Here is a 24,663-nt window from a genome sequence, read left to right as displayed (position 1 = left end):
AGACGGGGTTTCACCGTGTTGACCAGGATGGTCTCGATCTCTTGACCTCGTGATCCACCCGCCTCGGCCTCCCAAAGTGCTGGGATTACAGGCGTGAGCCATTGCGCCCGGCCTCTAAAGAATTTCTTTTAACATTTCTTGCAAGGCAGGTCTACTAGCAACAAATTCCCTGAATTTTTGTTTGTCTGAAAAAGTCTTTATTCTCCTTTACTTTTAAAGGATAATTAGAAAATTCTAGGTTGGTGGGTTTTCTCTCTCAACCCTTACATCTCACTCCACTCTCTTCTTGCTTGCCTGGTTTCTGTGGGTAAGTCAGATGCTGTTCTTCTCTTTGCTCCTCTAGAGGTAATGTACTTTTTTCACTCTGGCTCTTTCCAGGATTTTTTCTTTATCTTTGATTTTCCACAGTTTGAAAATGATATGCCCAGATTTAGTTTTTCTGGCATTTTCCTGATTCTCTGAGATTCCTGGATCTGTGGTTTAGTGTCTGACATTAACTTAGAGAAATCTCAGGCATTATAATTTCAAATGTTTCTTCTCTTCTTTTCTCTTCCTTCTCCTTCTAGTATTCCCATTACACATGCTATGCCTTTTGTAGCTGTCCCACAGTTCTCAGATATTCTGTTCTCTCTGTGTGTGTGTGTGCACGCTCACGTGCACACACGTGTGTGTTTTATTTTCTCTTCGCTTTCCAGATTTGGAGGTTTCTATTGAGATAAACTTATGATCAGAGAGCCTTTCCTCAGCTGTGTCCAGTCCACAAATCCATCAAAACCCATCAGTGGTATTCTTCGTTTCCGTCACTATGCTTTGCTCTCTGCTACTTAACTTGCTTTTTTCTTAGAATTCCCATCTCCCTGCTTACATCACCCACCTGTTTCTGCGTGCTGCCTACTTACCCATTACAGCCCCTCACGTGAATCAGAGTTAGTTTCAATTTCCTGCTTCATAATTCCAGCATCTCTGCTGTCTTTGAGTCTGTTCGTGAAGCTTGCTCTGTCTCTTCAACCTGTGTTGTTTGCCTTTTACTTTATTATTATTAATTTTGAGACAGAGTCCCACTCTATCACCCAAGCTGGAGTGCAGTGGCGCAATCTTGGCTCACTGTAACCTCTGCCTCCCGGGTTCAAGTGGTTCTCTTGCCTCAGCCTCCTGAGTAGCTGGGGTTACAGGTGCGCGCCACCACACCCAGCTAAAATATATACGTGTGTGTGCGTGTGTGTGTGTGTGTGTGTTTTTTTTTTTTTTAGTAGAGTCTGGGTTTCTCCACATTGGTCAGGCTGGCCTTGAACTCCTGACCTCAGGTCATCCATCGCCTCCGCCTCTCAAAGTGCTGGGACTACAGGCATGAGCCACCGCGCCTGGCCCTATTTGCCTTTTAGTATGTCTTAAATTGTTTTTTTGATAGCGGCTCTGACTGGGTAAAAGGAACTACCATAGAGAGGCCGCAAGTGTGTGGTGGGAAGGTCTATTCTGCAGACTACAATCAGGCCTCAGAGTTTTGGTGAGCTTGCGACCCTCAGCTAAACTCCACAAATGTGTCTCGGTCCTCCCTCCCACCCCCACCTTAAGTGGGCCGGGAGATAGCTAGGGTGGGCTGGCAAGGGGGTTTCCCTTCCCCCAGGTCAGTTAGGTGCTGGCGAAGCAGCAGCGGGCTGAGGGGTGGCGACGATTTTAGGAAAAGCAGAGTGCTCTGGCCTCTTTCATAATGGTCCCTTTTCTTCTTCCCACTGCAGGAGGCACGAGGGGATTTTTCTCCATTATTCACTGTGAGAACTCGGGGAAGCTCCAGAAGGTGAGGGACAGGGGACGGCGACTTGGTTCCTGTGGATCTTTAACTGTCAGACGTGCCCACTCTGCGCCTCCAGCAACTTGGCGATGACAGCTCAGGTCTTCCTGCCTCGGCACTGCCCAGGGCTTCTGCTCCGGCACCTTGTGAAGCTGCATTCTCCTGAAGCCGGTTTCTCCAATTCTGGGGACAGTGGTTTGTTCTGTGACCTTGCTTCCCTTATGGATCCAAGGAGACTTGCTTTTTCAGTTTGTTCAGCTTTTTGCTTTTTAGGATGGAATTGCAATTTGCAAGCTTCTTATATGCCAGACAGGAAACTGGAAGTTCCACACTTTAATTTTATACATATAAATATATACATGTGTACATACAGATGTATAGGGGTATTGTATATATACACATAAAATGATGATACATATAATGATGATATGTATTACTGAGAACGTAAAATATAATTACATAGTGATAGCTGGACACACAAGGAATTCACAACTCCCCAAAGAAAATACATCTGGATGACCTGCATAGGAATTTCCCCATGAGAAAGAGGAATGTCTCCGTATTTCATTCCCTGTTCCTGCCCTGAAACAATTTCAATCACTTGACAAATCATTATCATTCATTAATAATGTTTACTGAGTGCCCGTATGTGAAAGAAATCCACTATACATTCCACAGATGCAGTTCCTCTCCCCACGGGGTTTCCATTTTAATGGGAACAATGCCGAATATATCTGTCTTCCCTTTATATATATTCCTTTTGGGTTTTTTGTTGTTCTTTCTTGTTCTCTCTCCCTCTCTCTCTCTCTGCGGTCCAGAGGAATAATTTCCTGGTTTTGTAAACTAAGCTGGATCATTTCACTTCCATGAATCAGGGAATACTTTATGAAGGAATAAGGATTTACAGAGAACTGGGGATAAGAGATGGAGGGAAGCTGAACAGAAGGCAAACGAAACTGGCTGAGTCTCTTCAGAGCAGAGGACAATTCATGGTGGTGAGTCAGCTTGGATGGGGGAATGGGACACCTTACATGGGGATCAAGGAAGAATCAGTGGGGTCAAAAAGGCCACGCCAAGAAGAGGTCGAACTGATGACAAGCAAATATTGCCCCAGTATTACAATTCCTGTTGCCCAACTCAAAATTACCCTGTCAGCTTGAAGGGATAAAATTCTCAGACCCCATTTCATAGCCACAGACACTGAATCCCTTATTCTACAGCTTAGGAAGTCCGAAGAAGTAGACTGTATTTTTCTCTTCCAAAGCTCTCTACCAAAGATGATCGAGGTGTTGGAGAACTTTGTCTCTCTTAATTGTTCTGGTAACTGCTGTGCACCACCAGGCTAAAAACTCATTGATAAGAATTCTCTCCCTGCTTCCCCAGTGCAACTTCTAGATTGTACACTAGTACATGAGTACCAATGCAGAAACTTGTCTACACGCAGAAACTGGCTGACCTGGCCTTTCGGTGTAGGGACCTTTCCTAAAAACATGAGTATCACCCAGGAGTCTAAACAATTTGATGGATAGACCCTATATTGAATCACAAAGGTTTAGGAGTAGGAATTATCTAATTCAGTGTTTTGTTTTAATGAAGTAGAACTCTATTTTTTCCACTAAAATCATATGTTGAAGCAAAATAAATAACATTTGTGTAGTTGAAAACTGGGGAGGGAACGGGATCTCCACTGGCCGTCAAGTAAGAACTGTCTCAAAAAGTTCTCAAGAACCACTTACCTAGCCCAATCCCTCAATTTTCACTCCTGTCACCCAGGCTGGAGTGCAGTGGCATGATCCCAGCTCACTGAAACCTCCACCTTCTGGGTTCAAGTGATTCTCATGCATCAGCCTCCCAAGTAGCTGGAATTATAGGTGCGCACCCTACACCGGCTAATTTTTGTATTTTTAGTAAAGACAGGGTTTGGCCATGTTGGTCAGGCTGATCTCAAACTCCTGACCTCAGGTGATCCACCCACCTTGGCCTCCCAAAGTGCTGGGATTACAGGCATGAGCCACCATGCCTGGCCTATTTTAATTTTTTTAAACAAGGTGTTGCCCTGTCACCCAGGTTGGCGTGCAGGGGCACTATCATAACTCACTGCAGCCTGGAACTTCTGGCCTCAAGCGATCTCCCCACCTTGGTCTCCCAACAGTGCTGGGATTACAGGCATGAGCCACACCGCACCCTGTGCAATCCTTCCATTCCTATAGGTGAGGAAATGGATAGACGGAGAAGTCAGGTAAATTACCCAGGGTTACAGGACTAGGGGTAAATCTGGTTCCTAATGCTTAATCCTTTGCTCTTTCTACTATAACACCCTCTCTGAGAATCTATTCTGAACCCATGAAACTACACGTGGCGATATTAAGCCACAAAAATTACTGACACAGTGCTTTCATTAAAGACTCCCCCTGCCCTCTCCATTTCCTGAGAACAAGAGGTTTCTAGTTCTTTGTACCACATTAACTCCAATTGGTAATTTTGAATTCCTTCTTTGCAGAAGTAATATAGATCAGATTCCATTAAATATATTGATACAGTGAAAATTTATTTTATTTTTAAATTCAAACCCAGGTTATGGTCTACAGACTTCAGTGAGATTTAATCAGCAAAAGTTTAGTACTATACTCCAAAGAATTTGGATGGTGTGTGGGATTTTACTATAAAAAGGTTTTGCCTATATTGTGTATGTTGGCCTCATGTTGGTATCTTCAATAATTCTGACAGCAGTTGGCTTTCAAGTCCCTCACCATAAAAGTGGTTGCATATTAGGAAACCCAACACTAGGATATCACTATCCCAGGACCCCAAGGAGTTTATCCCATATCTTATTTAGTTACTTCCAAGTAATCTGCTGTGATATGCAATTTGCTACCCTGGCATAGAGAGGAGGAAAAGAACCATCAGCCACCCTAAGCCTAGAGTTCTGAGGCTCCCCCAAGTTTTCCTAGGCTCCCCCAACGCCTCGATGTGGCCTTTCTAGGACGTGGCTCTGTGATCCCAGCTTTGTCTGCAAGGAATCTTGGGTTATTTATAAGATCAGAGTCCTTATTAATGTAATTCTGTTCAAGGCAAGTTAAATGAATGAAACAGGCATGATGATGCGTGTCTGTGTCCCAGCTACTTGGAAGGCTGAGGAGGGAGGAGAGCTTGAGCCCAGGGGTTCAAGGCCGCAGTAAGCAGTGATAGTGCCACTGCACTCCAGCCTGGTGACACAGCAAGACCCTACCTCTAAAAAAAAAATTTTTTTTAATTAAAAAAAAAAGGGAAGATAAGTGACAATTTGAAAGAAATGATACACATATTTGAAAGATGCAGGGGCAGGGTGGAAGCGGCCAGGGAGGACAAGGCAGGGCGTCGGCTTGTGGGACTGGAAGATCCATGTGAGCATCTCAGAGCGAGGTCTCTCATGGTCATTCCCACGCCACTGAGATTGGGGTTTCAGTAAGGACTGATTGAGGAAGCAACAGCAATGAAAAGGAGGCCACAAAGAACGAGGAAACTGTCTACATGAAGTATAAACTCAAGGCCCGCATCCAAGTAAAATATCAAATTGGAAAGAAAGAAGCAGAAACATTTCAGACGGCAAAGCTGAAACTCAGTGTCTGCGATGTGGCGACTTCGGTCTCCCTCTCATGCCTGACAGTGGAGTCAGAGCTCTGTCATGTTAGAGGCTGCGTCCCTGGCATGCGATGCCTCTGGCACAAAAGAACCCACTCACTCCGCAAGTGGTCTGGGCAGGGGACTAGGTGACATCACATCTCTGACTCCTGTTTCTCAGCCATTAGCTCATATCTGAAACCTGGTATTAGAATAGTTCATGCCGGGACACTCTCTGAACTCCGCTTGCCCTACAGCTGGCACTGCTGCCTTACAAAGGGAGAAGGATTTTAATAGCATTAAAAAAAACAAAAAACAAAGAAAGAGGATGAAATACTTGTAAAGCTTTTGATAGTATTGACTCACAAACATATAAGCATGCAAATGGTAAGAGTACTGAATGTTCTAGAACATACACAATAAAAATTGTAGTAGAACTACCTTTTATATTACCTCATGGAGCAGCAAGGCTAGGGTAGAGCTGAGAACAAAACTGAGACTTCTAAACTGAGGCTTTTGAACATCTCTCCCCATATATTGTTTTGGAGTGACACCCAGCTTTCTGAAGAACGTTGAGGGTGGAACATGGGCATCCTGCAGCACTGCAGAAAGAGCAACGGGCTTTAGAACTCAGTTATGCTGACTGGGCCAGGTGCGGTGACTCACATCTGTAATCCCAACACTTTGGGAGGCCAAGGCGGGCAGATCACGAGGTCAGGAGTTCAAGAACTCAGTTATGCTGATTGTTTTCTGCATGACATAGAGCAGATGACCTAGCCTCTGGTCCTGTTTCCTCATCTATATTTATTTATTTATTTATATTTTTTTGAGACAGACTCTCGCTCTGTTGCCTAGATTAGAGTGCAGTGGCATCATCTTGGCTCACTGCAACCTGGCCTCCCAGGTTCAAGCAATTCTCCTGCCTCAGCCTCCTGAGTAGCTGGAATTACAGGTGCACGCTACTGTGCCTGGCTAATTTTTGTATTTTTAGTACAGACAGAGTTTCCCATGTTGGCCAGGCTGGTCTTTAACTCCTGATCTCAGGTGATCAGCCCATCTTTGCCTCCCAGAGTGCTGGGATCACAGGCGTGAGCCACTGCACCAGGCCTTGTTTCCTCATCTTTAAAATGGGACTATGAAAGCCTACTTCACAGGGTAGTGGTTGGAATAAATGAAATGAGATGATGTATGTAAAACTTCTACTCTAGTGCCTGACATAGAGCAGATGCTTCATTCATTTGACCAATATTAATGAAACACCTTACTACATGCCAGGCACTGTGCAAGGTGCTGGAAATAAAAGTTAGTATGAACAGACTTGGCGTCTGTCTTCTCGGGGTGTGCAGTGTAGCCACCCATTGTGTCACTAACAGTGCCACTTACTGAGTGTGGCCTGTCTTGACTGAGGTGCACAGGTGGTAATCACAAGATGAGCAGAATACAGGCACTGCTTCTGAACTGCTTACATCTGATTGAAAAGCTAGGACAACCACAACCACATAATTGGGTGGCTCTGCCACTAATTAAGTGATCTCGGGAAAATTATTTAACCATTTTGTACCTCCGGTTCCCCATAAGTAAAATAAGGAGGTTGGACTGGATTAAAGGTTCCCAAACTTGACTGAGTATGGGAATTGCCCGGGGAACCTTTTAAAAGTACATATTGCAGGGACCCACCCAGACCTGCTCATCAGAATCTCTAAGTGTGGGGCTCAGGGATCTGTAATGATTTTTAAAATGTCCCCAGGTGATCCAACACAGCTACCTTGGTCTTAGTCCATATGTAAAATCCCTCTTTACAAAAGAGCCCTGGGGTAAATTACTGTAATCCAAAGCTGGAGCAAAGAGTGCCACAGAAAAGGCACCAGTAAGAAGTCATGAGAGTCAGGAAAAGGCAAACATCTCTTGGGGTGGGGGGGCGGCAGCACTGAAGCAGAACTTGAGCTGGGCCTTGGATGAGGGCTGGAACCTCAATTTGAGGGACAGAGAAAGGGAAGAGGATGGAGAACTGAAGCCAAACATTTGGCGGAGGACAGACTGCTTGAATGGGAATGATGGGGTCTCAGGCTGGCAAATCAAAACCAACTTCTTTAGTTATTCCATTCATTCATCCATCTGTCCATCTGTCTGTCTGTCCATCCATTCATTCATTGAAATGTCCGTCCATCCAGGCATTCAGGAATGCCTGGCAGTGTGAATATGTACTATTCTAGGCCGTGAGGGTGGAAAGAGAAAGACAGAGTCCTGGCTTACCTAGCAGGGCTGCAGACACCCAGGCAGTGACAGAAGCTAACGGTGCTAAAGGAAACGCAGGACAGGCTGGGCGCGGTGGCTCACGCCTGTAACCCCAGTACTTTGGGAGGCTGAAGTGGGTGGATTATAAGGTCAGGGGTTCGACACCAGCCTGGCCAACATGGTAAAACCCCATGTCGACTAAAAATACAAAACTTAGCTGGGCACAGTGACATGCGCCTGTAATTCCAGCTACTCTGGAGGCTGAGGCAGTAGAATTGCTTAAATCCAGGAGGTGGAGGTTGCAGTGAGCCAAGATCTCACTACTACACTCCAGCCTGGGTGACAAGAGTGAACTCTGTCTCAGGAAAAAAAAAAGTGTGGGGCAAAGGCAGCCCAGAAGACGAACTGTGCCCAGAAAAGACAGACATCTGAAAGAAAGGAGAGATAATTGGGTGTTACAGGTTGAACTGTGTCTCCCCAAAATGATATGCTGATGTCCTAACTTCCAGTCCTTCTGCAAATGACCTTAGGGGCTATCTGACCACAGAGGCAGACATGCACTGTTTTTCTGAAAACAATGCGAAGACACAGAGAGAAGGCCACATGAAGGTGAGAGACTGAGTGATGTTCTGCAGCCTAGGAATGACAAAGACGGCCAGCGAATCACCAGATGTGGGGAGAGAGGCCTGGAGCAGCTTCTCCTCCCAGCCTCAGACGGAACGAATCCTGCCAACACCTTGATCTTGGCCTTCCAGCCTTCAGAACTGTGAGAAAGTAAATTTCTGCTGTTTGAAGCCCTCCAGATTTGTGGTATTTTGTTCCCACAGCTCTAGGAAATCATACGTAAAGTAGACACAAAAGGAGAGCTAAAAAACGGCATATTGCAGGCTCAGCGGCTGATTTTTGAATTGTTGGGTTAGCCAGCTAATGAAGCAGCTAGAGTGGTGCCTAGCACACAGCAAGAGTTCAATAAACACTTGCGGAGTCACGAATGGGAGGCTGGGGAGAGGAAGTAAAGATGGGTTCCCAGGGAGAATGCTGGGAGGTGGAGGAAATGCAGACCCAGTCTCAGGCACGTCAAAGCTCTCCAGAGAGAGGGATCCAGAGGCAGCTGGAGCACAGCCGCAAAGCTTGGGGGCCAGAGATTAAGTTTTGGGAATCATCCATGTAGAGATAATAGATTAGATGCAGTTAACCGTTATATAGAGAAAAGACAAGAGTGCTAAGGGCAGACACACTGTAACTTAGAGTCTCTGAAAAGGACAGAGAAAGAGAAGAGGAAAGAGACAAGTCTAGCATCACAGAAGACAGGAGAGGAGATTTCAGGGAGGAGGATCCAGTCACAAGAAAACAGAAAAAGAAGGCCTGTTTCAAGTGATTTGCTTTCCATGTCACAATTGCTGTGTGTGTGTGTCTGTGTGTGTGTGTCTGTGTGTGTGTGTCTGTGTGTGTGTGTGTGTCTGTGTGTGTGTCTCTGTGTGTGTGTCTCTGTGTGTGTGTCTCTGTGTGTGTGTCTCTGTGTGTGTGTCTCTGTGTGTGTGTGTGTTTTAACATAAACCCATGACAATTCCTGAATGATTTCCAGTAGAGCAGCTTTTGAATTTGTTAATTTCAAGAAAGATTCTGGAGGAAAAGATGAAGATGTTAGTGTTTTAATCCTGAGTGTTTCAACAGCAATCTCAGCCTGTGGGATCAGGCAAACAATCTAGGAGTGAATATTATGTCCCTAATAAAAAGGCTCGGAGAAGTGAATATTCATGGCTTGGTTTTATGTAGAAGATCAGGTTCCAGTGAAAAGCTGGGTTCTGATTCTTGGGCAAATATCCAAATCAGAGCACCAGTCATTTATTTATTCATTTAACACATTATTGGCCACTTGGCACTGAGCTAGAAGCACAAAGATGAATAAACTCATTAAGGACCTTACAGTCTAATGGGGAAGACAAAGACATTATTAGGTAGTTAAAAAATATGTTGAAGATTGGCCGGGCGCGGTGGCTCACGCCTGTAATCCCAGCACTTTGGGAGGCCAAGGCAGGTGGATCACGAGGTCAAGAGATTGAGACCATTCTGGTCAACATGGTGAAACCCTGTCTCTACTGAAAATACAAAAATTAGCTGGGCATGGTGGCGCACGCCTGTAGTCCCAGCTACTTGGGAGGCTGAGGCAGGAGAACTGCTTGAATCCAGGAGGTGGAGGTTGTAGTGAGCCAAGATTGTGCCATTGCACTCCAGCCTGGGTAACAAGAGGGAAACTCCGTCTCAAAAAAATAAAAAATAAAGACAAAAAATGTTAAAAAAAAATATGTTGAAGACCTTAGCTAAAGAAACTTTAGAAATTAATAATATGGAGGTTCCCCAAAAACTAAAAATACTCTGCCCCACTGTGTCCACAAGATCAACACGAAGGAAAGATTAATCTCAAGCCTTGTTGTTGTTTTCCTGGTTGGGTTCTGGACTTACTTGCAACCCCTTTCTGTTTATTTCTCCCTTTTGGAATGAAACATCTATCCTATACCTGTCCCACCACTGTATTTTGGAAGCACATTAACTTGTCTGATTTCACAGGTTCACAGCTGGAGAGCAGTTTGCCTCAAGATGAAAGACACCTTTGAGTCTCATCTGTGTCTGATTTAGGTGATATTTAGATAAGATCCTGGTTTTTAGACCTTTGAGTTGGTGTTGGAAGAAGTTAAGACTCTTAAGGCTACTGAGACAGAACGAATGTGTTTTGTATGTAAGAAGGACATGTGTTTAAGGGGGCCAAGGTTGAAATGCGATGGTCTGAATGTGTGTCTATACCCACAAAATTCATGTTGGAACTTAACTCCCAAGGTGATAGTACTAAGAGGTAGGGCCTTTTGGGAAGTGATTAAGCACCTTATAAAAATGGCTGAGAGGAGTGCTCTGGCTCCTTCCCTCTTCCATCCCTTTTGCCATGTGAGGACACAGGACACAGCAAGGTGCCATCTTGGAAGCAGAGAACAAGCGCTCATCAGAAGCCAAACCTGCTGGTGCCTATCCTTTGAACTTCCCAGCCTTCAGAACTGAGAAATGAATTTCTATTGTTCATAAATTTTTTAAAGTCTAAAAATGAAATTACAATATGATCTAGCAATCCCACTTCTGGATATAGATCCAAAATCATTGAGATCAATATGTTAAATAGATATCTGTACTCCCATGTTCATTTCAGCATTATTCATAATAACCAAGATATGAAATCAACCTAGGCGTCCATCAGTGGATGAATGGATAAAGAAAATGTGGCATATATATGTAATGGATTACTAACAGCCTTTAAAAAGAAGGAAATCCTGTCATTTTTGACATGAATGAACCTGGAAGATACTATGCTGAGTGAAATAAGCCAGGCAAGAGAGATAAGTACCATATATTATAACTTACATGTAGAATCTTAAAAAGTCAAACTTATAGAATTAAGAGTGTAGAATGGTGGTCACCAGATGCTGGAGGTGGGGGTGGGCAATGGAGAGATGTTGACCAAAAGGTAGAAAGTTCCAGTTAGACAGGAGGAATAAGTCTTCAAGATCTATTACTCAGCATGGCAACCACAGTTAATAATAATGTATTATATATCTCAAAATTGCTAAAGAATAGATTTTAAATGCACTTACTACAAAAAATGATAAGTATGTGAGGTCGTAGATGTGTTAATTAGCTTGATATAATCATTCCACAATATGAAAACATCACATTGTACCCTGCAAGTCTACAATTGTTATTTGTCAATTACAAATAAAAATTAAAGTTAAAAAATAAAAAGGTAATATTCTGTTGGGGGATAAGTAAACAAAATGTTGTATACACATACAAGGAAATCCTGATGCATGCTATAACATGGATGAAATATTGATAAGTTTCATCCATAGATAAAACATGGATGCTAGGTAAAATAAGCCAGACACAAAAGGACATATTTTATAATTCCACTTCTAAGAGGTATCTAGAAGAGACAAATTCATAGAGATAGAAAGTCGGTCCAGGTATGGTGGCTCATGCCTGTAATCCAGCGGTATGAGAGGCTGAGGTGGAAGGCTCGCCTGAGCCCAGGAGTTTGAGACCAGCCTGGTTAACATAATGAGACCCTGTCTCTACAAAAAATAAAAATTAAAAAATTAGCAGAGTGTGGTGGCACACATCTGTAGTCCCAGCTACTTAGGAGGCTGAGGTGGGAGGATTGCCTAAGCCCAGAAGTTTGAGCCTGCAGTGAGCTATGATTGCACCATTGCACTCCAACTTGGGCAACAGAGCAAGTCTCAAAAATAAATAAATACATACATACCTAAGAAAGTAGAAGTAGATGGAAAGAAGTGGTTGTCAGGGGCTGGAACGCAGGAGGGAAGGGAAGTTATTGTTTAATGTTAATTAAACAGTGGTGTTAATTCTGAACAGAATTTCAGTTGGGGAAGATGGAAAAGTTTTGTAGATAGATGTAGTGATGATTACATAACAACGTGAATGTGCCTAATGCCACAGAACTATACACTTAAAAATGGTTAAAATGGAAAATTTTGTTAAGTACATTTTACCATAATTTTTAAAAAACCAATAATGTTTGTGAACCTATCTGATAATTGAAGAAACTGAAGGTCTTTTTCCATGAGTCCCTATTGGAACATAAAGCTTCTTCAGTTCAATGAATGAACTGGTTATATCTGCTCAGGCAGATACAACCCAACACTGAAAGGAATGCATCCCACATTCGACTGCCCAATTTGATAGCTAGCAGCACCCCATGAGTCAAAAGACATATGAGGCCGGGCACAGTGTCTCATGCCTATAATCCCAGCACTTTGGGAGGCCAAGGCTGGTGGATCACCTGAGGTCAGGAGTTCGAGACCAGCCTGGCCAGCATGGTGAAACCCTGTATCTAGTAAAAATACAAAAATTAGCCAGGTGTGGTGGCGGGTGCCTGTAATCCCAGCTACTCAGGAGGCTGAAGCAGGAAAATCAAACCAGGGAGGCAGAGGTTGCAGTGAGCCGAGATCACACCACTATACTCCAGCCTGGGCAACAAGAGAGAAACCTAGTCTAAAAACAAAAAAGACATATGAGTCCTTTTTGTACTGTGACCTTACGTAACAGGTTTTACCCTGCACCACTAGGTATCAATGAAGCTGATAAACTGTTCCAGTGGGTTAGGAACCAATGCCCATCATCAAGGAGAAATAAGGACTCTCCCAAGTGGCCCCTTCCCTCCCCCTGCTATGGAAGGGAAACTTCTACCATTGCCCCTCAGAAAGAGACCAAACTCAGACTGCAGCAGTCTGCCCTCTGCCATTCAGGCAGGTGATCTAGAAGGATCGGGTGGCTTTCCCAGCGTCTGAGCCTATCAGAGGCAAGTCAGAATGAGAATTTAATGCCTACTCACCTACAAGAGCCTCCCTGCCACTCCAGTAACCAGGATAACTGGAACGATCGCCTAGCACAGCCGGAGCCCCTGGCTAAAAATACAACCTTCTCTGAGATGGTTTCAGTTATGTAAATGTTTGAGAGCCAGGCAGCACCTGAAAACCGCTGGGCAGCTGGAGGCCATATGTGAACTGCGCCTCTGCAGCCTCATTGCCCTGTCCAGCTCTGGCACTTCTCCGTCAAGGCCTTCCTTCCACCCTTTCTTCTACCTGATCCCTGCTCTCCTTCACTCCTCTACCCCACCTGGCTTCTCTGCTCTGCCCAGGATATAATTTCTCCCGCCACCTTTGTTCATCTGTTCCCTACCACACCCCTATCATCCTCCCTTTCCACTCTACCCTCACCTGGAGCGGTGTTTCCCTCTCTCGCTTGCTAGTCCAGGGGTTTCCTCCGAGTCCTTCTCAAATGCCATTTGTCTCGGAAAGCCTTCCGCAGACCTCCCACACGGGTAGCTCTCCTGCAGCATCTGCTGGCCAGTCAGCCTCACCAGCAAGGGCGCGTTCATTGAACAAAATTCGCCCAGACCTGCTCCAGGCCAAGCCCTCCATGAGCGCAGGGCCACGGGCACAGTAGTAAATGGAAGGGGGTTTCTGCCCTCAAAGACGGGGGTCTGCTGAGGAGGACAAACCGAAACCAAATAGTTAAAGGAATGTGCTAGGTTCGATATCAGAATTTTTGTGTACACTTGTCTTCAGGAGCTCGGAGGAGAAAGCAGCCCACTTGGAGAGGTCGGGAGGTGTGAATCTTGAGTAACTGTGGTTGTCCCCCAGGCCTGCGGTTGCAAAAGGACACTGCCAACAGCAGCAAGGCATCTTGGCCAGGGCCACCAGGGTGGCTCGTCCGGCATCATGCTCAGGAAAGCGGCAGGCGGCTCTGCACAGCCGTGATGCCGGGTCCATCCAGGAGGGATGTGGGAAATGGAGTTGAAGCGGGAAGGGATTGGAGCTCCTGCTCAGGAATCAGAGTCCAGCTTCCTCCTGGGGCCACAGTGTGCTGCTCAGTGCTCCCTGGTAAAAGGGTGTCACTGGCTGCGGTCTCACCCGACTGTGTGTCTAGTTCTTATTTTTCATTTGGGAAAGTTCAGAGCAGTTTTCCCTTGGCATCAGTTCACAGCAGAGCCGAACTGTTGCTAAACGCATGGCTAAAGATTCACAAACATCACAGCAAGAGGCACTGTCACAACGGCTCCTGTTAGAGCCACAGCACCTGAGAAACGTCAGGTCCCCAGAACCTGAGAAACCTCGGCGACTGATCTCAGACGCTCAGGACGTGCGAGTGTGCTTGCCCAATAAACATGGCAGAGGATTAGATCAGTGACGCGCTGTGACGAGGGACTCCACAGTCAAATAAGCATGGGATACACTCCCTCCTGCTCCTGTGGGTGTCACATGGCATACGAACATATTAAAACTCTGCGGTTTTAAAAAATGTGTTTAATTTGGTTGAGACCGGCATTTCTCAAACTTACTTGATCACATAACCTTTTTTTCCTCCACGTGCCTATGAACTTCTCAGGAGGAACAGATGTTGGGAAGCGCTGGATTAGATGATTTCCAGCTGACTTTTCAGCCATTAAAATCCACTGCTTTATGGCTTGAGAATAAGTCACGGGCCTGGAACTTGAGTAACCAAAATATACTTGGATTTTTAGATGTACTAACATTGATTCCGAGAAGGCTTCAAAACCGGAAGCAGGTATGACTTTATGAAGTGCGATGATGAAGAGGGTCCGCGGGGGCCGGATGGCCGTCAGCGGGAGAATAACACAGAAAGCAGGAGAAAGAAAAGGCCTGAGAGGAAGGCATACTGGTTGAAAGATTCTGATTGGAAGAAGAAAAGGCTCTAGTAACTTAGGAAAGTTTGGAAAGCATGAGACAGCTTCACGGAAATTCTTTGGGCACCGAGAAAGGCTGAGGTAGGGATCAGGAGGCTGTAAGGAGAATGGCCTCTACTTCATGGCAGGGGAAACCTGTTCCCTTGGGGGCCACTGGAACGAACCATGGCACAGCATGATGTGCAAGCCAGGAGGGCCTAGCAAGAAAGCACACTTAGACCCAACGAGAGAGGGGCCAGAGAACCATGGGGTGAAAAGTCGGAGAGAGGAAGGGCTAATGCGCAGCTCAGCCTGCTGAAGAGCAAGGGGCTGGGCACCTGTCATCTGCACACGTCGCGTGAGTAATTCCAGGCTAACTCCATCGCATGACTCTCGATCGCCTTCCCTCTTGCCGTGCTGGGACCCTGCCCCACGAATCACCCTCCTCTCTAGCACACCTTAGGTCCCTGCCAACCTGCCTCCATGTTTTCTTGGACACTGCTGCTCCCTCCAATTACTGCCCAATTTCTATTATTTGTCAAACTTCTTGAAAGAAGTTCCAGTGCTACATTTATAACTGCCTGGATAGACTAGCCACCTCAAAGTCAGCAGGTCCAAAAATGGCTCCATCCACCCTTTCCTCCATCCAGCCCCTAACTTAGTTCTTCACTCCACTGCTCCAGCCACGTGCTGCCGGTCAGCCAGGCTCACAGCTGCAGCCACCTCCCCTGTCTACATCAATGACAAGTCTGACATCTTTCTCAATGATCTTTTACATCCGTGCCACTCTGCCCTCTCACTGCACTGCCCTGACCCCAATTACAGTGGCCTTCTCAATGTTCTCCAAGGCTGGGAGGGCAAATCCTCATCCTTAAACACATGCCCCACCTCTGCCTCACCTGGAGACCAACTAGAGGACATGAGTGATGAAGCAATGGAGTTCTTTCCCATGGATGGCCTCACAATCCTCCCGAATGAAGTGTAGGGTCCTGGGAGGCCACCACCAGTCAGCTAAAGTGAGCATTCAAGATGACACAAGCAAACATCTCATCCCAGCTAATGACTCCAGAATCCACATAGGAATTTAATGCTGACAGCCAAACCATAGTCAAAACACAGTTGTTACCGTCTCCAAATGGTAGAACTTAGTCCTAGTTGTCCTGTTCCTGTCACTCCAACTGGTAATGTGCTTTGGTGGTAGAAACATGCCGAGTTTAATTGCCATGTCATCAAAAAGATGACAGCACGATTCAACATTGAAACTCAAAGTTTCAATTGTACACAGAAAGGCATGAACCTACATTTTATATTAGTGAATCAAATGTTTTCATTGGAGGAGTGACCAAAATTCCATTATTTTCCTGCAAATCAGCAACAAAAAGCTTCTTGAGACGTAAGAAAGGAGGATGCCCAGAGGTAGAGAAGCCTGGTTACCTCTCACTAAGATCTGCTTATCACAGGCTGTATTCATCTGTTCTCACACTACTATAAAGATGTAGTTGACACTGGGTAATTTATTAAAAAAAGAGGTTTAATTGGCTCATGGTTCTGCAGGCTGCACAGGCTTCTGCTTCTGAGTAGACTTCAGAAAACTTACAATCATGGGGGAAAGGTACAGAGAAGAAGGCTTGGCCTCCCATGACAAACAGGAGCCTGGGGAAGAGGAAGATGCCACACACTTTCAAATAATCAGATCTCAAGAGAACTCTATCACAATATAGCACTAGGGGGATGGTGCTAAACTATTAGAAACCACCCTCATTGATCCAATCACCCCCCACCACGCCCCTCCTCCAACATTGGGAATTACTATTCCATGTGAGATTTGGGTGGGGATACAGAGCCAAACCATATCATCTGTCCCTGGCCCCTCCCAAATCTCATGTCATTTTCACATTTCAAAACACAATCATGCCTTCCCAACAGTCCCCCACAGTCTTAACTCATTCCAGCATTTACTCAAAAGTGCAAGTCAAGAGTCTCATCCCAGACAAGGCAAGTCCCTTTCACCTATGAGCCCATAAAATCAAAAGCAAGTTAGTTACTTCCAAGATGCAATGGGGATTCGGTAAATGCTCCCATTACAAAAGGGAGAAATAGGCCAAAACAAAGGGGCTACAGGCCCCACGCAAGTCTGAAACCCAGCAGACAGTCATTAAATCTTAAAGCTTGAAAATAATGTCCTTTGATTCCATGTCTCACACCCAGGCCACAATGATGCAAGCAGTGGGCTCCCAAGGCCTTGGGCAGCTCTGCTTCTGTAACTCTGCAGGGTACAGTCCCCATGGCTCCTTTCATGGGCTGGTGTTGAGTGCCTGCAGCTTCTCCAGGCACACAGTAGAAGCTGTCAATAGATCTACCATTCTGGGGTCTGGAGGATGGTGGCCCTCTCCTCAGAGCTCTACTAGGCAGTGCCCTGTGGGGACTCTGTGTGGGGGTTCCAACCACACATTTCCCCATCACACTGCCCCAGTAGAGGTTCTCTGTGAGGGCTCTGCCCCTGCAGCAGACTTCTGTCTGGACATCCAGGTATTTCCATAAATCCTCTGAAATCTAAGCAGAGACTCCCAAGCCTCAACTCTTGCCTTCTCCACACCTGCAGTCTTAACACCGCATGGAAGCTGCCAAGGCTTGTGGCTTGCACCCTCTGGAGCAGTGGTCTGAGACATATCTGGGGCCCTTTTAGCTACAGCTGGAGCTGGAGCAGCTGTGATGCAGGGGCCATGTCCTGAGGCTGCACAGAGCAGGAGGGCCCTGGGCCTGGTTCGTAAAACCATTTTTTCCTCCCAGACCTCCAGGTCTGTGATGGGAAGGGCTGCCACAAAGGGCTCTGAAATGCCCTAGAGCCACATCTTCCCCATTGTCTTGACTATTAACATTTGGCCCCTCTTTACTTACACAAATTTCTGCTGCCTTGAATTCCTCCCCAGAAAATGAGGTTTTCTTTTTTTACCAAATGTTTAGGCTGCAAATTTTCCAAACTTTTATGCTATGCTTTCTTTTTTTCTTTTCTCTCTCTCTCTTTTTTTTTTTTTTTGAGACAGAGTCACTCTGTCATCCTGGCTGTAGTGCAGTGGTGTGATCATGGCTCACTGCAACCTCTGCCTCCTGGGTTCAAGGAATTCTTGTGCCGCAGCCTCCCAAGTAGCTGGAATTATAGGCATGAATCACCAAGCCTGGCCAACTTTTTGTATTTTTAGTAGAGACAGGGTTTCATCATATTGCCCAACTGGTCTCAAACTCCTGACCTCAAGTGATTCCACCTGCGTCCGCCTACCAAAGTGCTAAGATTACAGGTGTGAGCCACCGTGTCTGGCCTGCTTTCTTTTCAAATATAAGTTCTAGTTTCAGATAATCTCTTTGCTCATGAATAAGAACATAGGCTGTTAGAAGCCAGGTCACATCTTGAATGCTTTGCTGCTTAGAAATTTATTCTACCAGATACCCTAAATCATCTCTCTCAATTTCAGAGTTCCACAAGTCCCTAGAGAAGGGGCACAATGCTGCCAGTCTCTTTGGTAAAGTATAGCAAGAGTGACCTTTACTCCAGTGTTCAATAAGTTCCTCATCTCCATCTGAGACTACTTCAGTCTGGACTTCACTGTCCATATCACTATCAGCATTTTGGTCACAACCATTAAACAAGTCTCTAGGAAGTTCCCTCATTTTCCTGTCTTCTTCTGAGCTCTCCAAACTATTTCAACCTTTACCCAGTAGCCAGTTCCAAAGTTGCTTCCACATATTCAGGTATGTTTATAGTAATACGCCACTCCTGGAACCAATTTCTGTAGTAGTCTGTTCTCACACTGCTATAGAGACATACCTGAGACTGGGAAATTTCTTTAAAAAAAAAAAAAAGAGGTTTAATCAGCTCACAGTTCTGCAGGTTATACAGACTATTCTTCTGGGAGTCCTCAGGAAACTTACAATCATGACAGAAGGCGAAGGAGAAGCAACCACATCTTCACATGGCCAGCAGGAGAGGGGGTGAAGAGGTGCCACACACTTTCAATCAGATCTTGTGAGAACTCTATCATGAGACAGCACTAGGGGGTTGGGGCTAAACCATTAGAAACACCCCTATTACCGCTATTAAGCTAATCAGCTCCCACCAGGTCCTACACCCAACATTGGGAATTAAAATTCAATGTGAGATACAGGTGGGACGCAGAGCCAAACCATATCACAGGCCAAACAATATGTCTGGAGGCAAGAAAAATGGACAAGTCCCCCAGAACAGAAGAAAGAAAGTACAGGGCTGGAGAGGCTGGCATGACTAACTCACATGTTTGAAAATACTCTCTTAAAGGCATTATTTTATAGGGAATTGGCACTGTTTTTCTTTCTTCATGGCTCATACCTGTAATCCCAGCACTTTGGGAGGCTGAGGCGGGCTGATCACCTGAGTTCAGGAGTTCGAGACCAGCCTGGCCAACATGGAGAAAGTCCATCTCTACTAAAAATACAAAATTAGCCGGGTGTGGTGGCACATGCTTGTAATCCCAGCTACTTAGGAGGCTGAGGCAGGATAATCACTTGAACCCAGGAGATGGAGGCTGCGGTGAGCCGAGATCGTGCCAATGCACTCCAGCCTGGGTGACAGAGCAAGGCCCCGTCTCAAAAAATAAAATAAGATAAAATAAAAAAGTATAAATCAATGGCATCTTAGAGTCAATGAATTTGGTTCATGTTGTCTTTAGCATTGTAGTAATTTTTACATAGAGGCTCTAGGCCAAAAGAAATACTTAGTAGTCCTCTTTATTAAGCAGTGAAATACAAACAACTTAATAAGAACTTATGTCCCAATAACATAGTAGCCATGTGAAAAGATGATGCACATCAATTGAAAGAAAGCATTCTTATTCCATTCTTATGTAATTATGTCATAAAAACCCTTTGAGGTGAATTTTCATAGCCCCTTTAAAGAGGAGGAAGTTCAAACTCGGAGAAGTTCAGCAACTTTCCCAGGGTCTTAGAGCTGCAAAATGGTTCCACCTTGTAATATAGCACTGTATGCAATTTTTAAATCTCCACTTAGAATACAACCTCCTGAAAGGTGAGAACTGTGCCTCAGTCATGTTATAGAATCTTGCCACAAAATGAAGAGTAAGAAAATTCTTCTGGGATTAAACACTCTCTAGCAAAAGCACCCTTTTTATGGCACCTTTTGCATTTTTAGTAGCTAACTTTGTGCCTGCCACATTGAAGAGGATAATGAGAAAAAGGTACCAAAGGAAGTGGAAAGAAGAATGGATGGTTGATTGTAGTACCCTGGACGGAATTGGCTGACAGTCACCCAAGTGGTGACCCCTCCTTGCCAGCAGCAAGCACACCCGGGGAAGCCTTAAACTCACGAGCCACTCCTGAGTGGCTTGGCCTTTTCGCATCCCCACCTGGGGTGCCCCAGCCAGCTCTGCAGCACCAACATGAACAGAGGGACATGAGTCCTCAGTCCCCCGTGCATGAGCACCCTCACTGTGAAACCACATCAGTGTGACTGCCAAGGAACTAACCACATGGACACTACTGCCAGCTGCACCAAAGGGCAAAGGGCAGATAGCAGAGGCTCAGAGCCAGTGTCGGACACCCAGCTCTCCTCTCCGCAGCGGTGTTCAGGGTCTCTGTCAGAAAGACTGGCAAATTTACATGTTTGTGGAAACAAAAGCTTCCATCACAACTATCGCCACCTAAGCACCATTGCAGCAGGACCCTGACAAGGCGATGCATTGCTAGGCAGTGTCAGTTGCATTTCAGGAGACCCAATTTGACTCCTGCTGTAACAACCAAACACAGTGCAAGTCCAATCTTACACACTTAGCTGTGGCATGGGTGTGAGCCACATTGCCCAGTTATCTGTCCTAAAAAGGGCTTTTATTTCTCCTCTGAAGAAAGATCGCCTCTGAAGAAAGTGCAGAGTATGTTGGAGGGCAAACAGCTCCCCACAGGAATTCATTTAATTCACTTCACCTCACGTACCCTCCTAAATCCTGAACCTGAGGTCTGCATGCATGTTTAATAGGGGGTGGCTGACAGAAAATGTGTCCCCAGGGACACAGCGAAGGAGAAACTCCATAAGGATTAAATGGATCTACCATGCCGAAATGCTGACAAGCCCCTGCAGTTCTGAAATGACAGCGAGTTAAGAACACAGGATTCATAGACCTCCTGAGACCACAGAAGCCATCCAGTGGAAGTTACATGTGAGACAGGATGCTCAGTAAACAGGACTGGACAGAAACACCCTGGGGCCACGCAGCCCATCGGTTTGGAGACCTTGCAAAAGTCCCAAAGTGGGAAGCTCCCTTGTCCTTCTCTGAGGCCTCCTGCTTCTCCGGCTGCTCATCCTGATAGGGACAGTCAGGGCGACCCGGTGGAAAATAATCCGAGCAGCACCTCCACAAGGCTTCATGTTTGTGGGAATGAGTGCAGTGTTCGCGGCGCTCTCACGTGTATCACTTCATTTGATCCTCACAGCACCTCAGGGAAATGGCAGAGCACACATTAGCCCCCCAAAGAAACTGCTACTCACGAAAGCCAAGTGTGAGCCTCAGGTCAGATCGCTGGGTCTCAAATCCAGATCTCCTCAAGTCAGGACCCGTCTACCTCATCTTTAATCCAAGCTCAAAGCATTCTCACCCCACACTGGCAGGCAAACGGCAGGAGGAAGCGATTTGCTCGAGACACACACACGCAAAGCATTATCATCTTATTAATTGCTCTTGGAAAATGCTTCCCATAGACTCCCCGGTTGCCGGCTGATTGAAATGGCAGCCAGGGCTGGGCGCGGTGGCTCACACCTATAATCCTAGCACTTTGGAAGGCCGAGGCAGGAGGATCACGAGGTCAGCAGATTGAGACCATTCTGGCTAACATGGTGAAACCCCGTCTCTACTAAAAATACAAAACATTAACTGGGTGTGGTGGCACACACCCATAGTCCCAGCTACTTGGGAGGCTGAGGCAGAAGAATTGCTTGAACCTGGGAGGCAGAGGTTTCAGTGAGCCGAGTTTGTGCCATTGCACTCCAGCCAGGGTGACAGAGTGAGACTCTACGTCAAAAAAAAAAAAAGAGAGAAAGAAGGAAGGAAGGAAAGAGAGAGAGAGAGAAAGAGAAAGAAAGAAAGAAGAAAGAAAGAAAGAAAGAAAGAGAAAGAAAGAAAGGAAAGAAAGAAAGAAAGAAAGAAAGAAAGAAAAAGAAAGAAAGAAAGAAAGAAAGAAAGAAGAAAGAAAGAAAGAAAGAAAGAAAGAGGAAAAGAAAAAGAAAGACCAGCAGTAAAAATTAAAAAATAAAAAAAAAAGGCCAGCCATGCGTGGAGAGGGAGACCTCACTTGCCACTGGCAGACATGCCATTGAAATGTGACTCCCAGAAGTGCGTTCCAGGGTGTTTAACAAGATAGTAATGCTCAATTAGAAGTTTGTATTATCTCTGATTAGCTCCAATTATCTTATGAGGTATCATGAAATATAAAACTAAATTAACTTCCATTCTTCTTTCTTTCTTTATAAGATGGTCTTGCTCTGTCACTTAGGCTGGAGTGCAGTGGCACAATCAGAGTTCCTTGTAGCCTCGACCTCCTGGCTTCACGAAATCCTCTTGCCTCAGCCTCTGAAAGTGCTAGAATTACAGGTGTGAGCCACTGCACCCGGATGATTTTTTTTTTTTTAACATTTTTGTGAAGATGGAGGTCTTGCTAATCACATTTCCTTAAAAGACACACACTATGTAGTATTTTGGGAGAAAGGACAGCAGAGTTGTCACACATATAATGATAAATACTTCCATTCCAAAAAGTTTGCTTTTATTTTGGAGGACTTTCACTTCCCCCTAAACTTCTAAGATTGGGAAAAGATATTATGGGCATCAATTCAAATTCTCATGGAACTTGAATATCCCTAAAATCCCTGAGGTCTAACCAGCAGGTGTCTCACTTAGTCAGTGTTTGGATTCAATAAGCCAATTGTCAGACTGGGCTTCGATGCACAAGTCATCTGTCCCAAAGGAAAGTCGTTAGGTTTCTGAGCTCCTGAAACTCCGGTGATATCAGTTAGTAACGATTTACATTTTTTTTCTACTTATTATATAAGAAAACAATATTCAACATGCCAAATATATAAAGATTTACATTTTGTCAATTTATAACGGCTTGACGAGATTGTCTAAAGACATTCAGGTTACTTCCTTCATCAACAACTAATGCAGGCTGCCTCAGAGATCTATATTAGCTACCTAACATGTTGTAAACTTTTGTCTTCAGTGGAGCAAGCAAAGTACCCAAAAGTAAGTGACCCACAAAATGGGAACAACTATTTGTGAATCATGTAAGAACTCTTACAACTTAGGAATAAAACCTAATTTTTTAAGTGGGCAAAGGATCTGAAGGGGATTTGAATATCCTCTTTTTCTCCAAAGAAGATATTCAGATGGCCAATAAACACATGAAGAGATGTTCAACATTAGCCATTGGGGAAATGCAAATTAAGGCCACAATGAAATACATTTCATCTCTGCTTAGGCTGCCATAATAAAATGTTTTCCCACAGTTCTAGAGATTGGCAGTCTGATATGATGGGGCCACAGCTTCTGGTAAGGACCCTCTTCCTGGCTTCTCTTGGTGTCCTCACAGGGTACAAATTCTATCATGAGGTAGGATTAGTAATCCTAATTACCCTTCAAAGGCTCCATCCCCAGACACTATCACATGGGGGTTAGAGTTTCACCATATGAATTTAGAGGGAACACAATTCAGTCCACAGCAATACCCTTTAGGGAGGCTACAATAAAAAAGATAATAACAAGTGTTGACAAGGATGTGAAGAAATTGGAACGCTTGGACACTGCTTGTGGAATTGTAAAATGGTACAGCCACTTTGAAAAACAGTTGACTATTTCCTCAAAACATTAAACATAGAGTTACCATATGACCAACAATTCCATTCCCAAGTATTTGCCCGAAAACAATGAAACATATTTCCACTTCCACATAAACACATATGCACAGATGTTCACACAGCATTATTCATGATAGCCCGAAGGTACAGACAACCTTAGTGTCTGTCAGCTGATAAAAAGCTAAATAAAGGCAGCGGCTCATGCCTGTAATCCCAGCACTTTGGGAGGCTGAGGCAGGTGGCTCACTTGAGGTCAGAGTTTGAGACCAGCATGGACAACATGGTGAAACCCTGTCTCTACTAAAAATACAAGAATTAGCCCGGTGTGATGGGGGGTGCCCTGTAATCCCAGCTACTCAAGAGACTGAGGCAGGAGAATCGCTTGACCCCAGGAGGCAGAGGTTGCAGTAAGCTGGGATTGAACCACTGAACTGCAGCCTGGGCAGCAAAGGGAGGCTCCGTCTCAAAAATAAATAAATAAAAGGTAAAAATCCCTATTCAATGAAATATTATTTGGCCACAAAAAGAAATAAAGTACTAATACATGCTATGATACGACATGGATGAGCCTTGTAAACATTATACTAAGTAAAAGAAGGAAGTCACAAAGACCACATATTATATGGTTCAACTTTTATGAAATGTCCAGAACCGGCAAATCAACAGAGATGAAAAGTAGATTATGGTGAGGGAGTTGGAAAGAAATGGGGAGTGACTGTTAATGGGTATGAGTTCCTTTTGGGGAGGATGAAAATGTTACAAAATTGATTATGTTGGTGGCTGTAAGACTTTGTAATATACCAAAAACCATCCACTTGTAAATATACCAAAACCATCCACTTGTACACTTGACATGAGTAAATCCTACGGTATGTGAAATATATCTCAATAAAACTGTTA

At 44.9% G+C, this 24,663-nt stretch overlaps 2 protein-coding genes across 4 annotated transcripts in view; one reads left to right on the top strand and one right to left on the bottom strand.

Annotated features, from left to right (window-relative positions):
* FBXL14 (F-box and leucine rich repeat protein 14) overlaps positions 1 to 2,542 on the top strand; it is a 30,038-nt gene extending 27,496 nt beyond the window's left edge. For 2 of the 3 annotated variants that reach the window (XM_017545418.2, XM_017545417.2), the window contains exon 2: positions 1,737 to 2,537. In XM_017545418.2, the coding sequence (XP_017400907.1) occupies positions 1,737 to 1,799 (63 nt within the window). In that variant the 3' untranslated portion in view covers positions 1,800 to 2,537. Of the gene's footprint in view, positions 1 to 1,736 lie in introns of all 3 variants that reach the window. The other variant, XM_017545416.2, reaches the window with a different exon arrangement.
* Positions 1 to 24,663, bottom strand: part of WNT5B (Wnt family member 5B) — a 120,803-nt gene that overhangs the window by 77,827 nt on the left and 18,313 nt on the right. The window lies entirely within an intron of this gene.

Source organism: Cebus imitator, unplaced genomic scaffold, assembly GCF_001604975.1.
Source record: "Cebus imitator isolate Cc_AM_T3 unplaced genomic scaffold, Cebus_imitator-1.0 Scaffold179, whole genome shotgun sequence".
Lineage (NCBI taxonomy): Eukaryota > Metazoa > Chordata > Mammalia > Primates > Cebidae > Cebus > Cebus imitator.
The sequence above is the reverse complement of the archived record's forward strand: the minus strand, read 5'-3'. Positions and strand labels throughout refer to the sequence as shown.